The sequence below is a fragment of the Bos javanicus genome, chromosome 10 (assembly GCF_032452875.1).
Source record: "Bos javanicus breed banteng chromosome 10, ARS-OSU_banteng_1.0, whole genome shotgun sequence".
Lineage (NCBI taxonomy): Eukaryota > Metazoa > Chordata > Mammalia > Artiodactyla > Bovidae > Bos > Bos javanicus.
In genome coordinates, this window is record NC_083877.1 from 28,126,974 (window position 1) to 28,146,852 (window position 19,879).

General features: G+C 38.6%; 1 protein-coding gene across 1 annotated transcript; it reads left to right on the forward strand.

The window, feature by feature from the left end:
• The first annotated feature begins 2,245 nt into the window (after positions 1 to 2,245).
• Positions 2,246 to 19,587, forward strand: EMC7 (ER membrane protein complex subunit 7). Its single transcript, XM_061430663.1, has 5 exons — positions 2,246 to 2,568; positions 6,372 to 6,491; positions 13,440 to 13,578; positions 15,113 to 15,193; positions 17,328 to 19,587. The coding sequence occupies exons 1-5, from the start codon at positions 2,336 to 2,338 to the stop codon at positions 17,478 to 17,480; spliced, it is 726 nt and encodes a 241-aa protein (XP_061286647.1). The 5' UTR covers positions 2,246 to 2,335; the 3' UTR covers positions 17,481 to 19,587.
• The last annotated feature ends 292 nt before the right edge of the window (positions 19,588 to 19,879 follow it).

Here is a 19,879-nt window from a genome sequence, read left to right on the forward strand (position 1 = left end):
AGACTTGGACACGACTGAAGCGACTTAGCAGCAGCAGCAACAGAAACAAAAGATATTAAGAAAAGATGGCAAGAATACACATAAGAACTATATAAAAAAGATCTTCATGACCCAGATGATCACAATGGTGTTATCACTCACCTAGAGCCAGACATCCTGGAATGTAAAGTCAAGTGGGCCTTAGGAAGCATCACTACGAACAAATCTAGTGGAGGTGATAGAATTCCGGTTGAGCTATTTCAAATCCTAAAAGATGATGTTGTAAAAGTGGTGCACTCAATATGCCAGCAAATTTGGAAAACGCAGCAGTGGCCACAGGACTGGAAAAGATCTGTTTTCATTCCAGTACCAAAGAAAGGCAATGCCAAAGTACCCCACAATTGCACTCATCTCACACGCTAGCAAAGTAACGCTCAAAATTCTCCAAGCCAGACTTCAACAGTATCTGAACCATGAACTTCCAGATAGATGTTCCAACTGGATTTAGAGAAGGCAGAGGAACCAGAGATCAAATTGCCAACATATGTTGGAACATCGAAAAAGCACAAGAGTTCCAGAAAAACATCTATTTCTGCTTTATTGATTACACCAAAGCCTTTGACTGTGTGGATCACAATAAACTGTGGAAAATTCTTAAAGATATGGGAATACCAGACCACCTGACCAGCCTCCTCAGAAATCCGTATGCAGGTCAAGAAGCAACAGAACTGGACATGAAACAGACTAGTTCCAAATTGGGAAAGGAGTACCTCAAGGCTGTATATTGTCACCCTGCTTATTTAACTTACATACAGAGTACGTCATGAGAACTGCTGGGCTGGATGAAACACAAGCTGGAATCAACATTGCAAGGAGAAACATCAATAACCTAAGATACACAGATGACACCACCCTTATAGCAGAGAGGGAAAAGAACTAAAGAGCCTCTTGATGAAAGTGAAAGAGGAGAGTGAAAAAGCTGGCTTAAAACTCAACATTCAGAAAACTAAGATCATGGCCTCTGGTCCCATCACTTCATGGGAAATAGATGGGGAAACAGTGTCAGACTTTATTTTGGGGGGCTCCAAAATCACTGCAGATGGTGATTGCAGCCATGAAATTAAAAGATGCTTACTCCTTGGGAGAAAAGTTATGACCAACCTAGACAGCATATTGAAAAGCAGAGATATTACTTTGCCAACAAAGGTTCATCTAGTCAAGGCTATGGTTTTTCCAGTGGTCATGTATGGATGTGAGAGTTAGACTGTAAAGAAGGCTGAGCGCCGAAGAATTGATGGTTTTGAACTGTGGTGTTGGAGAAGACTCTTGAGAGTCCCTTGGACTGCAAGGAAATCCAACCAGTCCATTCTGAAGGAGATCAGCCCTGGGATTTCTTTGGAAGGAATGATGCTAAAGCTGAAACTCCAGTACTTTGGCCACCTCATGCGAAGAGTTGACTCACTGGAAAAGACTCTGATGCTGGGAGGGATTGGGGGCAGGAGGAGAAGGGGACGACAGAGGATGAGATGGCTGGATGGCATCACTGACTCGATGGACGTGAGTCTGGGTGAACTCCGGAGTTGGTGATGGATAGGGAGGCCTGGCGTGCTGCGATTCATGGTGTCGCGAAGAGTCGGACACCACTGAGCGACTGAACTGAACTGAAACATACAAACGAGAGCCTTTTCATCTTGCACGTCTTGCGGAATCTCTAAAGGCTTTTTAAACGCTCTGTTCTGGACTTATTTCTACCTAAATCAGAGCCTCATTTGCAGACACTATTTAAGATCCTCATCCCTCTCAGTCTGAATCCCCCCCCCCCCCCCTTTTCAGGTGGCGCTAGTGATTAAGAAAAAAAAGAAAGAACCCGCCTGCCAATGCAGGGGTCATAAGAGATGAGGGGTCGATCCCTGGGTTGGAAAGATCCCCTGAAGGAGGGCATGGCAACCCACTCCCACTCTTTCCTGGAAAATTCCATGGGTAGAGGAGCTTGGCGGGCTACAGTCCAAAGGGTCGCAGAGTCGGACACGACTGAAGCGACTTAACAGGCAACACACACTTAAGAACCTCGTTCCTCTCAGTGGGGACCACAGCAACTCACACTTCACTTTCGCTTCGTGGGCAGCTGCCTTAAGTGGCGCACCTCACAGAGCCCTCCATTCTCTAGCGCGCGGAAGTTCCGCAACACTCGCATCTCGCTAGTGGATTGGCCGAGACTCCTGCGCTGCGGTTTGAGCCCACAGTGGGCGCCCGAACCCGGCGCGCGGAGATGACGACATCAGCGCGCCGCTGCAGCGACTGCGAGAGACGGGGAGGGTTTCCGGGGCTACCGGCCTGACCGCCGAGAGCTGCTGTCATGGCGGCCACTCTATGGGCCTTCTTTTCCGTCCTCCTGCTGCTACTATCAAGGGATGCCCAGAGCTCGGAGGTGTCTGGGTCTACCTCCGACGGGTCAGGAGGGAGTGGGGTCGGCACTGGAGATCGCTTCAAGATTGAGGGGCGTGCGGTTGTTCCTGGAGTGAAACCCCAGGACTGGATCTCGGCGGCCCGAGTGCTGGTAGACGGAGAAGAGCATGTCGGCTTTCTGAAGTGAGCATCCTGAGGGCAGCGCGAAAGCAATTGGGATGGAAGCTGGAAGGGAATTCCCCCTGAGGGCGCTAGGTGTCAAAATCTGACGACGTCGCTGTCCGAGGGTGAAAGGGCGAGCACTGTTAGCGGTCTGTGCCGGGGGTACCTTGTCAGGCAGTCTGACGTTTTCCCCTTCCCGATCCTGTACCACAGAAATGAGGATGGCAGGTGCTCGTCCCAGGGCCAGAGCAGTGGCGTCAGTTATCTTCAACTCCCTTTTAGCCCTGGATGGGAACGGCCACTTCTGGGCCCTGGGGACAGGTGGACCCTTTTTTTGTCTTTTGATGAATTCTTTCCTTTGCATCTCATCTGGTTTCCCTGGAATTTGCACTTCATTTCAGTCTTTTGGTAGCTTCATGTTATGTAGCATGATGCTAAGCAAGTGGGAATTCTCAAAGCCCACAGGATTTCTAGTGATGACACAGACTGGAGGCTAATGTTGCTACTTCTAAAATTAATGGGCCCTGAAGTCCCTAATCAAAACACCTTTTTTTGCCTGGAAGTAGGATTGTTGTTCTTTTTTACACTTGAAGTTATCGAGGGATTTGCAACATCACTGTTGTCATTTATGTAAGACTCTACGGTGTTTATGCTCATCTGTCCTGTCTGGCAGTGAGTAGAAATAGGATTTGAGCCTATATTTAAAAGACGTGGTGAATTTATTAGCACTGCAGTTCTCTCAGCTTGCTTTTCAGATGTCTAGGCATAAGTGTAATATGATGTTTTAAATCTTTCAATTGCTGCTTGGAAAGTGAAACTTTGAACTGAAAGTATTTGGTGAAGTGTTCCTCTGATGGGTTTGTTTACTAACAAGTGGTATCTGAAAACAAGACAATTTAATTCTAAATCTGTTTTGTAAATATTCAGAGTCTCCGGGTGCCTTTGAATGAGAATTTCAAACTCAAATTAATAAACAATGAAGAGAAGCTTACTATCATTTTTAAAGTGCTGTTTATCATTAAAAATCTGGCATTAGGCCATTCTTGAAGTTTTACCCTAATAAATGATCTTTTAATAATAAAAATCTCATTAAGCTTTAGAAAATTAGCCATGATTAACCATTTGATCTCTCTTCTGCCATATACAGTTTTTAAAATAAGCATTATTTTTATTGAAAATAACTTCTGCTTTGTTTATTGAAGAAAATATAAATAGAATAGAGATAGCAAGCCTTAACATTTTATTGTATCTTTTTGGAATTATATGACATTTTTAATACTAATATACAATATACAGTGCTTTGTAACTTGCTTTTCTTCATTTAATATTTTATGAGCAGCTTCTGGTGCCATTTCATGTTCTTTCGTTTATATGTAGAAAGGTTGAGAATTAATATGAGGGGCTTATTGTGATAACGATTTTGGAAGAGGTATAGGTAATTTGTCCTGTACCTGTTATACATAACTAGCATGCAATTTTGACTGTGTTTATGCTTATTGGAGGTGACTTGAGACTTTACTAAATGAAGATTGGGGGAGTTTCAATTGAAGACTACCCATGCCACTTCTTGCTCTCATCACTGTGTATGTGAACTTAATTTATCTTGTCCTCTGTTTGGGGGCATTTAGATAGTTTTCCGGAGAAGGCAATGGCACCCCACTCCAGTACTCTTGCCTGGAAAATCCCATGGACAGAGGAGCCTGGAAGGCTGCAGTTCATGGGGTCGCTGAGGGTCAGACACGACTGAGCGACTTCACTTTGACTTTTCACTTTCATGCACTGGAGAAGGAAATGGCAACCCACTCCAGTGTTCTTGCCTGGAGAATCCCAGGGACGGGGAGCCTGGTGGGCTGCCATCTATGGGGTCGCACAGAGTCAGACATTACTGAAGTGACTTAGCAGCAGCAGCAGCAGATAGTTTTCAGCTTTTTGAAATTATGTGCTATGCTTTATGTAAGATTATATACTGTAACTTTTTTGAACTTTATTATGGAAAACTTCAGACATATGCTAAAATAAACAATAACTTAGGAACACATCACAGTTTACTGTTTGATTTCATATCTGCTATCTGCCCCTCTTTACTTTCTTTCTGGAATATTTTAATGTGATCTTAAACATAATATAATTTCACTTGTAAAAACACTGTTCTGTATCTCTGAAAGATAAGGGCTTTAAAAAACCCACAGTACCGTTATTTGTTTCATTAAATAATAATAGTGTCATTTAGTACCCAGTCCATTTTTATGTTTCCCCACTTACTTCAGAAATACTTTTAGTGTGCTTGTTCTTTCAAATCAGAGTCCAGCAAGGTCTGTGTATTGCAGAGTACATTTTAAAAACCAGGTTTTAAGTTTTCATTGTAAAATGTGTGTGTTATCTTTTAAAGTAAACTGTTTACCCTAGGATGAAAAATATATTTGCTTTTTATTTATGCCATTAGTTCTGCTATTATTTATGTTGCACAGGAATTAATTGAATTCTCTTTTTTTCTGGACCTAGAAAAAAATTTTGAAATTCATTCATTTAGGGTCCCATCAAGAAACTGAATAATTAGAATAATTCAAGGAAAGTTTAATGAAAGGATTAACCAGGGTAGTCATGGTGTAAGGAAATAATCAGATTAAGCAGTACTCCAAAGTTTACAACTTCAAGGCTATTGTCATCTCTAAGCCTGAATGGAGGCTAGGAAATAAAGGTTATTGGAATCTAGAAAAGAGCAAAGAACAGCCTAGAGAGGAGCTGGATCCCTTGCCAAAGCCAGTTAGGGGTCCTTGCATGGAAAGAGCTGGGAGGAAAGTATACTAAGCTCGTTTTCTTCCTTTCCTGCTGTTGGGAGAGGAGAAGGGTAGAGAATGATCTGAGGGAAAATAGAAGACATCCAGCCCAGAAATAAGTTAACCTGATGTTTATATTTCAACTCTATTTCAGTTTAGCGTGTTCTTTGAAATAGTGTGGAACTTTTTCCCCTTACTTTTTAGTAAACATGTGGATGTAACAGAATCATTCCTTTAATTGTGAAAGAGCCTAATGATTTAAGGAACATTATTTTAACATTATTATGAGACTGGCAATTCTTTGATAAAGTCAGTCCTTTTAGAATCTTTGTTCTCCTGAATCATAAACTTTTTTCCCATCAGAATGGCAGTTTCTCATTAGCAAAACAAATTAATTTTGGTCTGTGAACCTGAAATGACTAGTTCTGGATGGGGTAGTTTTCTTAGTCTAGAAGGTTTAGAAGAAATCAGTAAGGCAAAAGTGGATGGTTTTAACTCACATAAACATTTTAAACTTATACATAGCCAAAAAGAAGTAACTAAAATAGATGGGAACTATTTGAAACAAGTGGAACAAGCAGTATTTAATTACCTTTTTTTTTTTTTTTTGGTAAAAAAGTAAAAATGAAAACAAAATACAAATTAAAACTAGGGGAAAAAGCCATTTTTAATTAAATTATTGGAGGGGTTTGGCAAAATTGGAACCCCAATATTGTAGGAATAACATATTCATTCCCTTGAATAAAGACATGACTTTAGAGTTGGACCTGTACCGCTGTCACCTCTCATCTCTATCCTGCAGAAGGAATAGAAGTGCTTTCTGTGTCAGGGCTCTCTGTGGAATGGTCTGGGGCATTTTCATTACCCATGCAGTGTAATCATGGAAGCTGAAATGTGGAACAACTCTCACCAGTTTGGGTTTGTTTTGTTTTGCTAAATACTGTGTCATTTTGGGGGGTATTGGTTTGGGAGTTAACTGATGATTTAAAACAAGGGAATAAACTGTTGATCATAAATGACTAAATAATGATAATTTCATTTTTCCAGGACGGATGGGAGTTTTGTGGTTCATGATATACCTTCTGGATCTTATGTAGTGGAAGTTATTTCTCCAGCTTACAGGTTTGATCCTGTCCGAGTGGATATCACTTCAAAAGGCAAAATGAGGTAAGGACAGCTGATTTAATTTTTACTAAAGGCTAGGCTCCTGAATACCTCATTATATATTCCTTTCAGACTTTATAGTTAAGGTTGAAAGGATTCTTATTTAAAACTGCATGTATTCCTTAAAACATTTAAAGCATCCTTATATTGTTCTAATTTGAGCATTGATAATATTGTACAGTTGAACTTTCTCCTGCTCTGCCTTAATATTTATTTTAAAACTCCTGATATATATAGAGAAGAGGTAAGAGTACTTACTATAGGAGCAAAAGCACTGTGAAAGTTTTAATTGAAATGCGATTATTAAAGTTGGAAATAATTTAACTTTTCTAAGTTGAAAATATTTATCATTTGTTTTTCATTGGGATATTTTGATAATTTCATGGAGTTTATTTCAAAATGAGGATCATAATGAGAAAAAGTACAGTATTAGAGGCTGGAAGACAGGAAAAAGTTTTAGAATTTCCAAGTAGATGAACACATGCTTTGAAGTTGAGTGAAAATTTTGGACTAATTCAGGCTCTAATTCTGGAATACCACAGACCCCTTTCAACTCGGAATCAGTTGTGTAGGTGTCCACAGTGTTCAGATTTAGCCTTCTGCTATTATAAGCCCAGTTGATTATTTGTTATTAGTCTCGTGCCAATAGTGCTCTCTTTGGTGTAATCTGACCAGGAGGTATAGGAAGCCATTTTCTTGCTTGCTTGTTTGCTTTATTGAGCTGTAATTGACAAGTACCAAACAATTTAAAATGGTAATATCTCTTCTTTGTTTGAGCTGTCACAAAATTACTTCGTGTTGCCGTAATAAATCTTCCCAGGTAGCTCAGTGGTAAAGAATCTGCCTGCCGATGCAGGAGACTCAGGAGTCTCGGGTTCAATCCCGGGTTGGGAAGATCCCCTGGAGAGGAAATGGTGACTCAATCCAGTATTCTTACCCTGGAAAATCCCATGGATAGAGGAGCCTAACGGTTTGCAGTCCACAGGATTGCAAAGAGTCTGACAAACTGAGCAATTAAGCATGCATGCAGTAATTAAGAAGAGGTCACGCAAAGGCAAAAATAATTTGGGGGTTAGAGGAACTGTCGGAGAAGGCAATGGCACCCCCTCCAGTACTCTTCTCTGGAAAATCCCATGGACAGAGCAGCCTGGTAGGCTGCAGTCCATGGGGTCGCTAAGAGTCGGACATGACTGAGTGACTTCACTTTCACTTTTCACTTTCATGCGTTAGAGAAGGAAATGGCAACCCACTCCAGTGTTCTTGCCTGGAGAATCCCAGGGACGGGGGAGCCTGGTGGGCTTCCATCTGTAGGGTCACACAGAGTTGGACACGACTGAAGCGACTTAGTAGTAGTAGTAGTAGTAGTAGCAATAGAAGTAGAGGAACTGTATTTTATTACTGACCTTTTCTTCACATGCCTAGCATATTTAGGTTGATTTGTGGAGACCTTAGATTGAGTTGATATAAGAGAGGTGTTTAGTTTGTACCATAATATTTATATTTGAGTTAACGTTTACTCCTAAAATACTTTCCTTCTTCCTTTACTTTTTTTTGATTATTGAACATTTTTAAAGTATAATATGTAAATATGCTGTAATTAAAATAGTCATATGTTGAGCTTTGTATCATACATCCTTTATATCGCTGTATATTAGTTCATTGATGTCAGCTCCGATAATGGATAGGTAGAGTTTTCTTTTTCCTCTTTTAGCATGTGTTGAACACAGTTATTCTGTATAATTTAAATTGTTAGTTTTATTATGAAACCAATAATGCTATGCTATTGGTATGCTATGCTATGAAACGCAATGCTATGAAAAATAATTCTTTAGAAACAAATTACTTTCTCATATATTTTTGAAGTTAAATTGTTGTCTTAGAATACTTTGTCCAGATTCTAATATCACTTGCTATTGGCTACTCAGACCAAGGGTAAAACTTGACTAATATCCTGCAAATATATTTATAAATATTTTGGGGGTAATAAATGGATTGTTTCAAAGTAATTGAACCTTATTAGCTATTGACTTTCTCATGTCTTTTTAGAGGCATAAAATTTTAAAAATATATATTTATATATAAAACTAGTATGTTAATATCTAAATTGTAAAGAACATATCATGACTTTTTATATACTTTAGGATTGCAAGTGTGGACATGGAGGGGGGTTAGTAGATTTACCATATGCACTTTATATAAGTTTGAGAGTCTTTAAAAAATACTGAAAATACTGCGAATTCCCTGGGGTTCAGTAGTGGGGACTCTGCACTTTAATTGCAGTGAGCCTGGGTTCAACCCTCATTGGGGAATTAAACTACAAGCCAAGTGGCCAGACCAAACAAACAAAAAACTGAATACTGGAGGGAATGAGAGTTGTTAAAACAGGATATTTGTTGATTAAAAACTGTAATTTATTTTTATTTATTCTTTTTACTTTGAATTTTGATTAAAGCTGTTGTTCAGTTGCTAAGTCATGTCTGACTCTCTGCCACCCCATGGAATGTGGCATGCCACATTTCCCTGTCCTTCACTATCTCCTGGAGTTTGCTCAAATTGTTGTCCATTGAGTCAGTGATGCCATCCAACCATCTCATCCTCTGTTGCTCCCAACTCTTGCCTTCAGTTTTTCCCAGCATCAGGGTCTTTCCTAATAAGTCAGCTTTTCACATCAGATGGCCTAAGTATTGGAGCTTCAGCTTCAGCACCAGTCCTTCCAATGAATATTCAGGGTTGATTTCCTTTAGGGTTGACTGATTTGATCTCCTTGCTGTCAAAGGAGTCTTCTCTAGCACCACAGTTCGAAAGCATCAACTCTTAGGAGCTCAGCCTTCCTTATGGTCCAACTCACACATCCATTTATGACTACTGCAAAAACCATAGCTTTGACTATATAGACCTTTGTCCACAAATTGATATCTCTGCTTTTTAGTACGCTGTGTAGATTTGTCATAGCTATTTTCCCAAGGAGCAAGCATCTTTCCATTTTGTGGCTACAGTCACCATCCTCAGTGATTTTGGAGCCCAAGAAAATAAAATCTGCCACTGTTTCCATTTTTTCTCCATCTGTTTGCCATTAAGTGATGGAACTGGATGCCATGATCTTAGTTTTTTGAATGTTGAGTTTTAAGCCAGCTTTTTCACTCTCCTCTTTCACCTTTATCAAGAGGCTCCATTAGAGTGGTATCATCTGCATATCTGAGGTTGTTGATATTTCTCTGGGCAATCTTGATTCCTGCTTGTGCTTCATCCAGCCCATCATTTTGCATGATATCCTCTGCATATAAATTCAATAAGTAGGGTGACATGCAGCCTTGATGTGTTCTTTTTCCCAATTTTGAACCAGTCCGTTGTTCCATGTCCAGTTCTAACTGTTGCTTCTTGGCCTGCATACAGTTTTCTCAGGAGGCAGGTCAGGTGATGTGGTATTCCCATCTGTTTGAGAAGTTTCCACAGTTTGTTGTGATCCACACAGGCTTTTGCGTAGTCAGTGATACAGAAGTAGATTTTTTCTAGAACTCTCTTGCTTTTTCTATGATCGAATGGATGTTGGCAATTTGATCTGTGGTTCCTCTGCCTTTTCTAAATCCAGCTTGTACACCTGGAAGTTCTCAGTTCAGGTGCTATTAAAGCCTAGCTTGAAGGTTTTGAGCCTTACTAGCGTGTGAAACGGAGAAGGTGATGGCACCCCACTCCAGTACTCTTGCCTGGAAAATCCCATGGATGGAGGAGCCTGGTGGGCTGCAGTCTTTGGGGTCTCAAAGAGTCGGACACGGCTGAGCGACGTCACTTTTCACTTTTCACTTTCATGCATTGGAGAAGGATATGGCAACCCACTCCAGTGTTCTTGCCTGGAGAATCCCAGGGACAGGGGAGCCTGGTGGGCTGCCGTCTATGGGGTCGCACAGAGTCGGACACAACTGAAGCGACTCAGCAGCAGCAGCAGCAGCAGCGTGTGAAATGAGTGCAGTTGTATGGTAGTTTGAACATTATTTGGCATTGCCTTTCTTTGGGATTGGAATGAAAACTGACCTTTTCCCGTCCTGTGGCCACCACTGAGTTTTCCAAATTTGCTGGCATATTGAGTGCAGCACTTTCACAGCATCATTTTTTAGGATTTGAAATAGCTCAACTGGAATTCTATCACCTCCACTAGCTTTGTTTGGAGGGATGCTTCCTAAGGCCCACTTGACTTTGCATTCCAGGATGTCTGGCTCTAGGTGCGTGATGGTTATCTGGGTCATATAAGACCTTTTTTGTATAGTTTTGTGTATTTTTGCCACCTCTTCTTAATATCTTCTGCTTCTGTTAGGTCCTTGCCATTTCTGTCCTTTATTGTGCCCATCTTTGCGTGAAATGTTCCCTTAGTTATCTCCAGTTTTCTTGGAGAATCTTTCCCATTGTATTGTTTTTCTCTATTTCCTTGCATCGTTCTCTTAAGGAGACTTTATTATCTCGCCTTGCGATTCTCTGAAACTCTGCATTCAGTTGGGTGTATCTTTTCCTCTTTTGAATAAAGTAGTCTAAGCAGTTAGAAATATTTTCCTAAAATACAAAGTTTTATTTGCCTTTTCACCTTGGATAAAGAGTACTGCCTGCTTTAACTTTTAAGGACTTGTTGCAGCAGTGGGATTCATATTTGCAGATTTATTCCTGTTGATTGGATACTTGAAGCATAACTTTAAAAAAAAAGGCCCTTATCAGTTTAATCATTGTGGGGTGGGCGACAGTAGAGAACAAAGAAGGACTTATATAAGATACTAATAGTCTTGACCAGTGTTTTGTAAGTATGCATGATAAATTAGTTTCAAATAAATGGGACTTCCATTTCTGACATTTTGGCCAAATGAAAAATTTTAGAAATGCTGGATAAAACATGATAAAAATTTCCTTTTAAATGTATAACTCCCCCAAAAGTAAGGGAACTCCCCAGAGAATAAACTGCTTTCCCACCTGGGGGATTTATTATTCTCTCACCAAAAGGCTTAGATTTTATTAGCAGTTTGTAGATGGAAGGCAGGCTTTGGGCATGCTAGGAGTCAGTCAGACTAGAGACTTGTTCCCTCCTCGACCCTTGGCCTGAGATCCAAGAGATCAGATTCCCAACTTGGCCCTGGCTTTTGGAGGGAAGAATCTATCCTGAAAATTGATAGTCATACCCTCATTTAAAGTTGGGATATGTACTTATTACTTCCTGCATGATCCAAAAAATTCCATTCTGAAAAATTAATAAGATGGTCCCTGGTCATGATCCTGGACTCCTGGCAGAGACAAGTGCATAACCTCTCTGGAGGCAGATACTCTCTGTCCACACCCACACGTAAGTAAAGTCTACTTATAAAAAATACCCAAGAAAACAATGTCCATGGAGTCAGCAGATGAATCAGACCTCTGATAACTCTAATTTTATTTGTTTATTTTTGGCTGCGCTGTGGCTTTGTTGTTCTGCGGGCTTTTCTCCAGTTGCAGCAGACGGGCTACTCTCTAGTTGTGGCATGAGGGCTTCTCACTGCGTGCATTCTCCTGTTGTGGAGCGCCACCTCTAGGGCTCCAGGGCTTCGTTAATTGCGCCTCCTGGGCTCTAGAGCACAAGTTCAGTGGTTGTGGCACTCGGGCTTAGTTGCTATATGGCATGTGGGATCTTCCCATATCAGGGATGGTACTCATGTCTCCTGTATTGGCAGGTAGAATCTTCACACTGAGCCACCAGGGAAGCCCTGAGAACTCTAGATAGTATAACTATTGGATATAGACTATATAAAATGGTTTAAAGTATATTTAAAATGCTTTAAACAAAAATACTTATTGCCATAATACCAAAATAGACCATAGATAATACCAAATAGACCATATGAAAAAAAAAATTGAAATTTTGCTTTGGAATATAAAACTCAATGGATGTGCTGAGCAACTAAACAGAAGTTTGATAAGTTGGAGGACAGATCAGAAAAATTAGCCAGAAATCAATACAGATGAAGGAAAGGACTCTGAATGTGAGAGTTTAACAAGATGTGGAGTAAAGAATGAAAAAGGGCTACCCTGATGGCTCCGTGGTAAAGAATCCGCCTGCCAATGCAGGAGACATGGGTTTGATCCCTCATCCAAGAAAATCCCACATGCCATGGAGCGACTAAGCTCTTGCTCCACAATTATTGAGCCTGTGCTCTAGAGCCCAGGACCCGCAATTAATGAAGCCCTCCAGCCCTAGAGCCGGTGCTCCGCAACAAGAGAAGCCACTGTAATGAGAAGCCTGCTCAGCAATGAAGACCCAGCACAGGCTCCCCTGCCCGCTCTGTCCGCCCCCCCATAAAAGAATGAAATGATCTAACACTTGTCTAATAGAAGCTCCAAAAGGAAACGATAAGAGGAAGTGGGGGAAACAATTTTTAAAAAGTACACTGAAATATGTGTGGACATGGGTGATTAAAATGCATAGCATGTCTGGTAAAAATGTAATGTTAACACCTATGACACTGTTGCAGGACTTTCTTGAATCATGTTTTTCTTGCAAAATACCCTTTGCAATTAGGTATACCCCATAATGCATATCTCAGACAACCAAAAAATTCTAACATTTTTATATATTTATAGCAAAATAAGTTTATTATTAAATAAAATCAAAGAGCTTTAGAGCTGGAAGAATTCCAGAAGAACTTCTGGTATAACCAGAAACATTAAGAACTTAAGACTTGCAAGCCTAGGTATTAACAGATCTGTAACTAGAAACTAGGTCTCTTGATTCCAAATCTAGTTTCTTCTCTACATTTGCTGAGTATTTTAGACATATAGATGAAGCTACTTTGATCAGATTTTCAAGATCAAAAATTAAAATGCCAAAGCATTCTGGAAAAAGCTAAAGGTAATTAAGGCATTGCCAATATATTATAAGCAGTTCTTTTAACTAGTAATGCTTGTAATAGGATTACTGATGCTTTTTTCATGTTGCTTTATCAGAGCGAGATACGTGAATTACATCAAAACATCAGAAGTGGTCAGACTGCCCTATCCTCTCCAAATGAAATCTTCAGGCCCACCTTCTTACTTTATTAAAAGGGAGTCTTGGGGCTGGACAGACTTTCTGATGAACCCAATGGTATGTATCAGGCTATACTAAAGTACCTTTACTAATCTCTAATTTGCTTATAGGCAATTGAAAAATCCTAACCCTGTGATAGGAAAGCTGGGGTCAGATTGTTGGATGAAAGGATTATTGTGACTAGTTTATGAATTTCAAGAAAATAATAGCTTTGGAACTACATAATGAAAAAAATAGTATCAAGAATGGCATGGTAGATTTGACATAGAAATGTGCAGCAGAAATTAGATAAATAGTTATGTTTAAAATTCACAAAGAATGAGTATGTGGTAAATCTCCACAGGGTTGCAGAGAGTCAGATCCGACTGAGCAACTAAACACACACACAGTCATGTGATAAGTCACACATGTAATAAGTCATGTGATAAGTCACATGTATGGTAAGTCACACATGTATGGAGTTAGCTCTCCTTCATACTACATGCATATTAGACCATTGATGAATGTGCCATCACTTAATAAATTGCCCTCTTGATGGGACATGTACTTTTTTCTCTCTCTCTCTCTTTTGAATATGGAATGATCAGAAAAATTATTCTGTGGTCATCTAAGTACTTGGTATTTTCATGAAATGATATTACGGTATCCACTAATATAAAATTCTAATAGCATAATTCTTCAGAAAAAGTTAACTTTTTTTTTCTTTGCTGTTTTTTGAAACTTAAATTATTACCTTAGAATTATCTAAGTGTTAATCATATTTCTTGATGATAGCTATTTAGATCACAAATAGGGATGTTTCAGGCTGTACATCCTTTGAGAGGAATAAATTAAATTAGTACCTGGAATCTGCAGTTAGGCCTGAGGAAGCAGGAGGGTAGAGTGGATGGATGAAATCAGTAGTGAGACTCCAAAGCTAATTGAGAAGTATCTTCCATGTTCTCATTTCTGAAATTTCCATGGGAACGTATGCAGTGTGAGAAGATCCTAGGTCATTTTTTAAAACTTGTCTGCTATAGTTGTTGCCTAGTAGTGTATTGTCGGAGAAGGCAATGGCAGCCCACTCCAGTGTTCTTGCCTGGAGAATCCCAGGGACGGCGGAACCTGGTGGGCTGCTGTCTATGGGATCGCACAGAGTCGGACAAGACTGAAGTGACTTGGCAGCAGCAGTAGTATATTGTACGTTAGAAGGGGGATTTTGTTTTCTCCAAAAACCGCAAGTCGTCTGGAAAAAGCTCAGCTGGTCATCACGATCACCAATCTCAGTGGCAGACTGCAGATTGAAGAAAGTGAACGAATAGTTCTGTTTGCAAACTGTTTGTGTTAAATAAAACTCTGAACTCTGCAAAATGATAGGTAGCACAGATATGAAGCAAGGTGTCTGTATAAAGTCCACACAAACTTATAGATAAAGCTCTAATGTTACAACAGTGCACCTTGATGTCAGCAGGCCTCATTCAATAGAATTGAAGTGGTGACTGCTAGTTTTATTCTATTTTACAGTATTTAATTCCATCATTGTTTGTTAAGTTCAGATTTTGTACTACAGTTAAGTGGGGAAAACATTTTCTGAATGTTTTTTCTTTCATAGGTTATGATGATGGTTCTTCCATTATTGATATTTGTGCTTCTGCCCAAAGTGGTCAACACAAGTGATCCTGACATGAGGCGGGTAAGATGACTGAACCATGTTCTGATGCCTGGTCATCCACTGTGGCTGAATGGCTTGCATTTGTCCAGCTTTATCCTAATTCCCAAGCCAAATTCATCTATAGGTTGTGTTGATACAGTATTATATGTTTCTTGTATTTAATTGTTTCCATTGGACCAGATAAATTCAGTTGGATCTGTCTGATAAAAGCCTGGATCTCTTCATGTAGTTAAGACATTCTATTTAGTACTTGCCTCTTTGTGACTCACTTGTTAAATAGTTGAAATGCGTAATGATTCTGGTATACCTAATCTAAATATTTCACTAAATGGTAGCTTCTTATAATCTACCTTTATTTTATAAAGTTCTTCAGAGTATATGCCTTTAGTTTATGTTCAGACACACAAAAGACATTTGGATAAACCACAGGAGAAAAATAGAATAGTGGTTTTCAAACTCTACCACAAGATCGTACTGTTTGGTGAGGGGGATAGGAGTTGCCAATAAGATGCTTCAAATTTAGTCCCACCATCTCATCTCTTTTAAATATTGGCTACTGTATAAAATCTTCAGAATTGAAAAAGAAAAAGTTATCTATTCTTCACCCCAAACCATCAACATACATCTCCCGAATTCCAAGTTTTTCTGTTGTATTTAATATACTGATGTATTTACACCTATTGATTACTGAATAAATATTTATTATCAATTTTTAGGTTCTAGATACAGGGGATACAAAGATGGGTTATATGTCATCTCTGTTGTCAACAAGCCCAGTTAAATATAGGAAATAGAATGGATTTATAAAGCACTCTTCTTTCCATGTGTGTGTTTTAAATGGAAAAATAAGCTATCCATAAATAAAAATGTCTGCTGAGGTACTAGGTGATTAAGTTCTGTAAAGGCATATATCCCATGCTGGAATGGCAAAAAAAAAACTTCATAAAAGAAGAACACTTTATGATGTTTCAAAATGTTTTATTGCTAAGTTTTGGCATCTTTGCCTCAGTGTTGGTTGGAAAGTGTACCTCCTGTATCCTTGTATCTTTTAAGGCAGTTAACTCTCTGTGGTATCAACAGAAGGAAGCATTAGAAGTCATACTGGGTTAAAAATTCATTTCTTGCAAAATGCTTTTCACATAGTATTCAGTGTAAAAAGTTGTTCATTTAAGAGCTTCAGAATTGAACAGATTCAAAAATAGAGTTGATGTATTTTTGCAGAGATTCAAAACCTGTTACTATATACATTTAATTCTTGATTACTAGGGGATGTTAATATAGGTGATTTATATTTATAATGTTTCTTTTCCTGGGCTTATTTAAAGCATTTTCTCCTTGAAAACTCATATATAAATTCTACCTTTGGGGAGAAAGCCCTAACTAATAATTGAATTAAAAACTCAATTTTAAATGATAGATAATAGGGTATTTCCTATTTTTTTCATGTCTGAACCAATACAATTATGAGTTCACTTTTGTAATGTCACATGAAATTCAAATGAAGCAGACATTAATATTGTCAAAAGTGGAACAGTACTTTAGAGATTGTTGGCCCAGTAAGGGGTAGGACAGAAACCTCAGAATAAAAGCACTATTTCCTTAGGTCCTGCGAGTGACGGTAACATTTTAACATTTGTGTTGCTTGCTTTAGATGCTGTAACTGAGGTGACTCAAGTCATACAGTGTTCATAGATTTACTAAGGCCCTTAGGAATAAAGTCTTGGAAATACTATAGTTATCTTCAAACTTTTCTGATAGCTTGATATATAAAGATTGATATTCTAGATGAATGCATCTAGAAGAAGCATGAGTTTAAAAATACTTGTTAAAATAAAGTATTTTAATCAGAAAACAAAATAGGTGGCAGGAATATAATCACATTATGTCCATTATCAGAGAAAATCCCCTTTACAAAAACATAAATGGAATCAAACTCCAGGCAACACTTTTGAGCATTTACTGAGGTCAGAATGCTGAGTGATACAAGGGGAGCATGAAACATGGTTTCGAAATGCTGTTGGGTGTGACATTACGTCATTGCTCAGAACCAGTACCTTTTTCGTTTCTCTCCTCCTTCCTTAATGGAAGTGTTAGTTGCTGGATGACTTGAAGGATCCCTGTGACTTTCATACCAATGTGCTTTGCCTTCCCACAGGAGATGGAGCAGTCAATGAATATGCTGAATTCCAACCACGAACTGCCTGATGTTTCTGAGTTCATGACAAGACTCTTCTCTTCAAAATCATCTGGCAAATCTAGCAGTGGCAGCAGTAAAACAGGCAAAAGTGGGGCTGGCAAAAGGAGGTAGTCAGGCAGGCCAGAGATGGCATTTGCACAAACGCAGTAACACTGGGTGACATCCATGTCCCGAGGGAAAGCCGTGTGAAGCAACTACTGTAAACTGAGTCATCCTGAAAGTTGATCTCTTACAACTGTCATGTGTGATAACTCTTCAGCACAGGTTTTGTATTTGGTACACAAGGAAACCCAGCTTTCATCCTTTGTCTGTATGAGGTCAACATTGATGTCACTGAATTAATTACAGTGTCCTATAGAAAATGACATTAATAAATTATATGAAGTACGATACATTATGTATATTAAAATAAGTCTTAATCCAGAGATAAAGTTATTTTGTCATTTTTTTTTCACTTTAATGTTTCCTTCAGTCCTTACGGTTTTCTTCTGTCTTTCATTATATGAGACTTGAACTTAACCTTTCCTGTTTAAAAAGAGTGCTTAGTGTTTTTAGAACAGCATGCACCATGGGTTTCTGTGTAACTAGACTGTTTAAAATTCTTAGTCCTGCCCTGTAGTTTTAACATTCCCTGATATTTGAAGTAGAACCACATGTTCCTGATGTAGTTTTAATCTTTATTATTACAGCTGGTTTCAGAGTGTGGATGTATGAATTAGAGTGGATGTTATCAATCTTTAAATTCTGGTTACCATCTGTGGTTTCATTTTGTAATTATTGAACATCAGCTTTATACTGTGATTCAAAGTAAGATACAGAGATGGATAATACCCAGTGCCTGTCTTCAATAGAGCTTATTATGTATGGAGGAAACACAAATAATGACAGAGAGTGAGTGGCCAGGGGAAAGAAGCACAGGAGTAGGAGAGCCTTATAGAGTCTGAGGATGGAAAATCAATCTCACAGCTCCATGTTGTCGTGTTGATAGTAGAGCAGAGGTCCTTACAAATCCTCTCATCTTCCCCATTATTGATTCTCAGCGGTATTGGAATATAAATTACTACTTTGCAGTTAGGAGTATCTCAAAACCTTTTTATTTCGATAAGTTATGGCAACTTTTCTTTTGGATTGTCTTAATTTAAAGAACTCTGATGCCACAGTATTGCTTCTAGTAGGGCTCCTATCTTCTCCTGTTAAAGAACCCCCCTGTTGCTTTCTTAGGATTATTAAGTTTAAAAAAAAAAAAGGATTGGTTCTAAATTCTTATTTTCCTTCTTATAATAGGTACCATTGTTCATTTAAAAATTTTTTTTAATTTATTCATTTATTTATTTTGGCTGTGCTGAGTCTTTGTTGGCCATTGTTCACTTTGAAATGAGGTATTTGAGTTTTCTTTTAAAAAAATAAGTTAAAAACAATTAAAAAAAAAAAAAGAATCTCCTGGCTGTCCAGGTGTTAGGACTCTACTTCCACTGCAGGGGGCAGAGGTTCGATCCCTGGTTGGGGCTCTAAATCCTGCATGCCATGTGACTTGGCCAAAAAAAAAAAAAAGAAGTTCTGATTCAGGACATTTTAAAAACTGTGTCTCTGATTACATTACGTACACTAAAGTTACCACACTAGTTAAGCTATGAATAAATAAGGTGAATAAACTGGTTAATGGTAGAACTAGGTCTTTTAAAATAATTATTTATTGAAATAGCTAAAATATCAGAGCATGAATTGAGTTAAAGTTGCAGTTCAAAAGAGTCAGAATATAGTAAGAGTCATAGTTGTTTGGCCAGAAATTATGTTCAAAAATTTGAAAATTTGGGTTGTCAGAATTTGCACATGGACTATGTGATAAGCTAGAAATTAGAAAGCACTTCCATGCTAATTTAAGAAGTATATGTGATTATTTTACATAGATTTTAACACAGTCTGAACATAATATATATACCCCTTATCATATTACAGAATGTTACTGCATTGGTTGTATATGAAACTTTTATCTTTGCACAGACCCTTCATCAAATACTTAGTGTGCTTACAGGTGCAGAAATGATGGTATATTAGACAATATGGAGTTGAGTGCAAAGAGCCTCTGTTGAGTTGCTCACTTGCTTTGTGGCTTTGGGCAAGTCAGATTCCCACTTTGAACCATCTCTTGTCCTGTTCATTGTTGTGTTTCCAACATTGAGCATGCAGACACATAATAAATGTTTGTTGAATGAATAAATGGGCCTCAAGTTTCCTCATCTGTAAAACTGAGAGATTTGGATTAGACCTGTAAATTCCTTTTCAGACCCAAAATTCCAATATAATTTTAACCCAGTTCTTATTATTTCTTACCCTGAAGAACTGTATAATTTGTGCCAACTTTTTCTCTTTTTACTTCCCTGGGTTCTTTTTGCTATTTCCCACATGGAGACACAGTATGTTTCTCTTTTTTAAAAGTATTTCTTAGATTCAGTTTACATTTATCTCCTTTTAAATATAACCTGTGTGGTTAAAAATTTTTCACTTCTGCT

Coding starts and splice junctions, on each gene's coding strand:
- EMC7 (XM_061430663.1), top strand. CDS start 2,336: ATGGCGGCCACTCTATGGGCCTTCTTTTCCGTCCTCCTGCTGCTACTA. Junction 6,492..13,439: donor ACTTCAAAAGGCAAAATGAG/GTAAGGACAGCT, acceptor TTGCTTTATCAG/AGCGAGATACGTGAATTACA. Junction 15,194..17,327: donor GTGATCCTGACATGAGGCGG/GTAAGATGACTG, acceptor GCCTTCCCACAG/GAGATGGAGCAGTCAATGAA.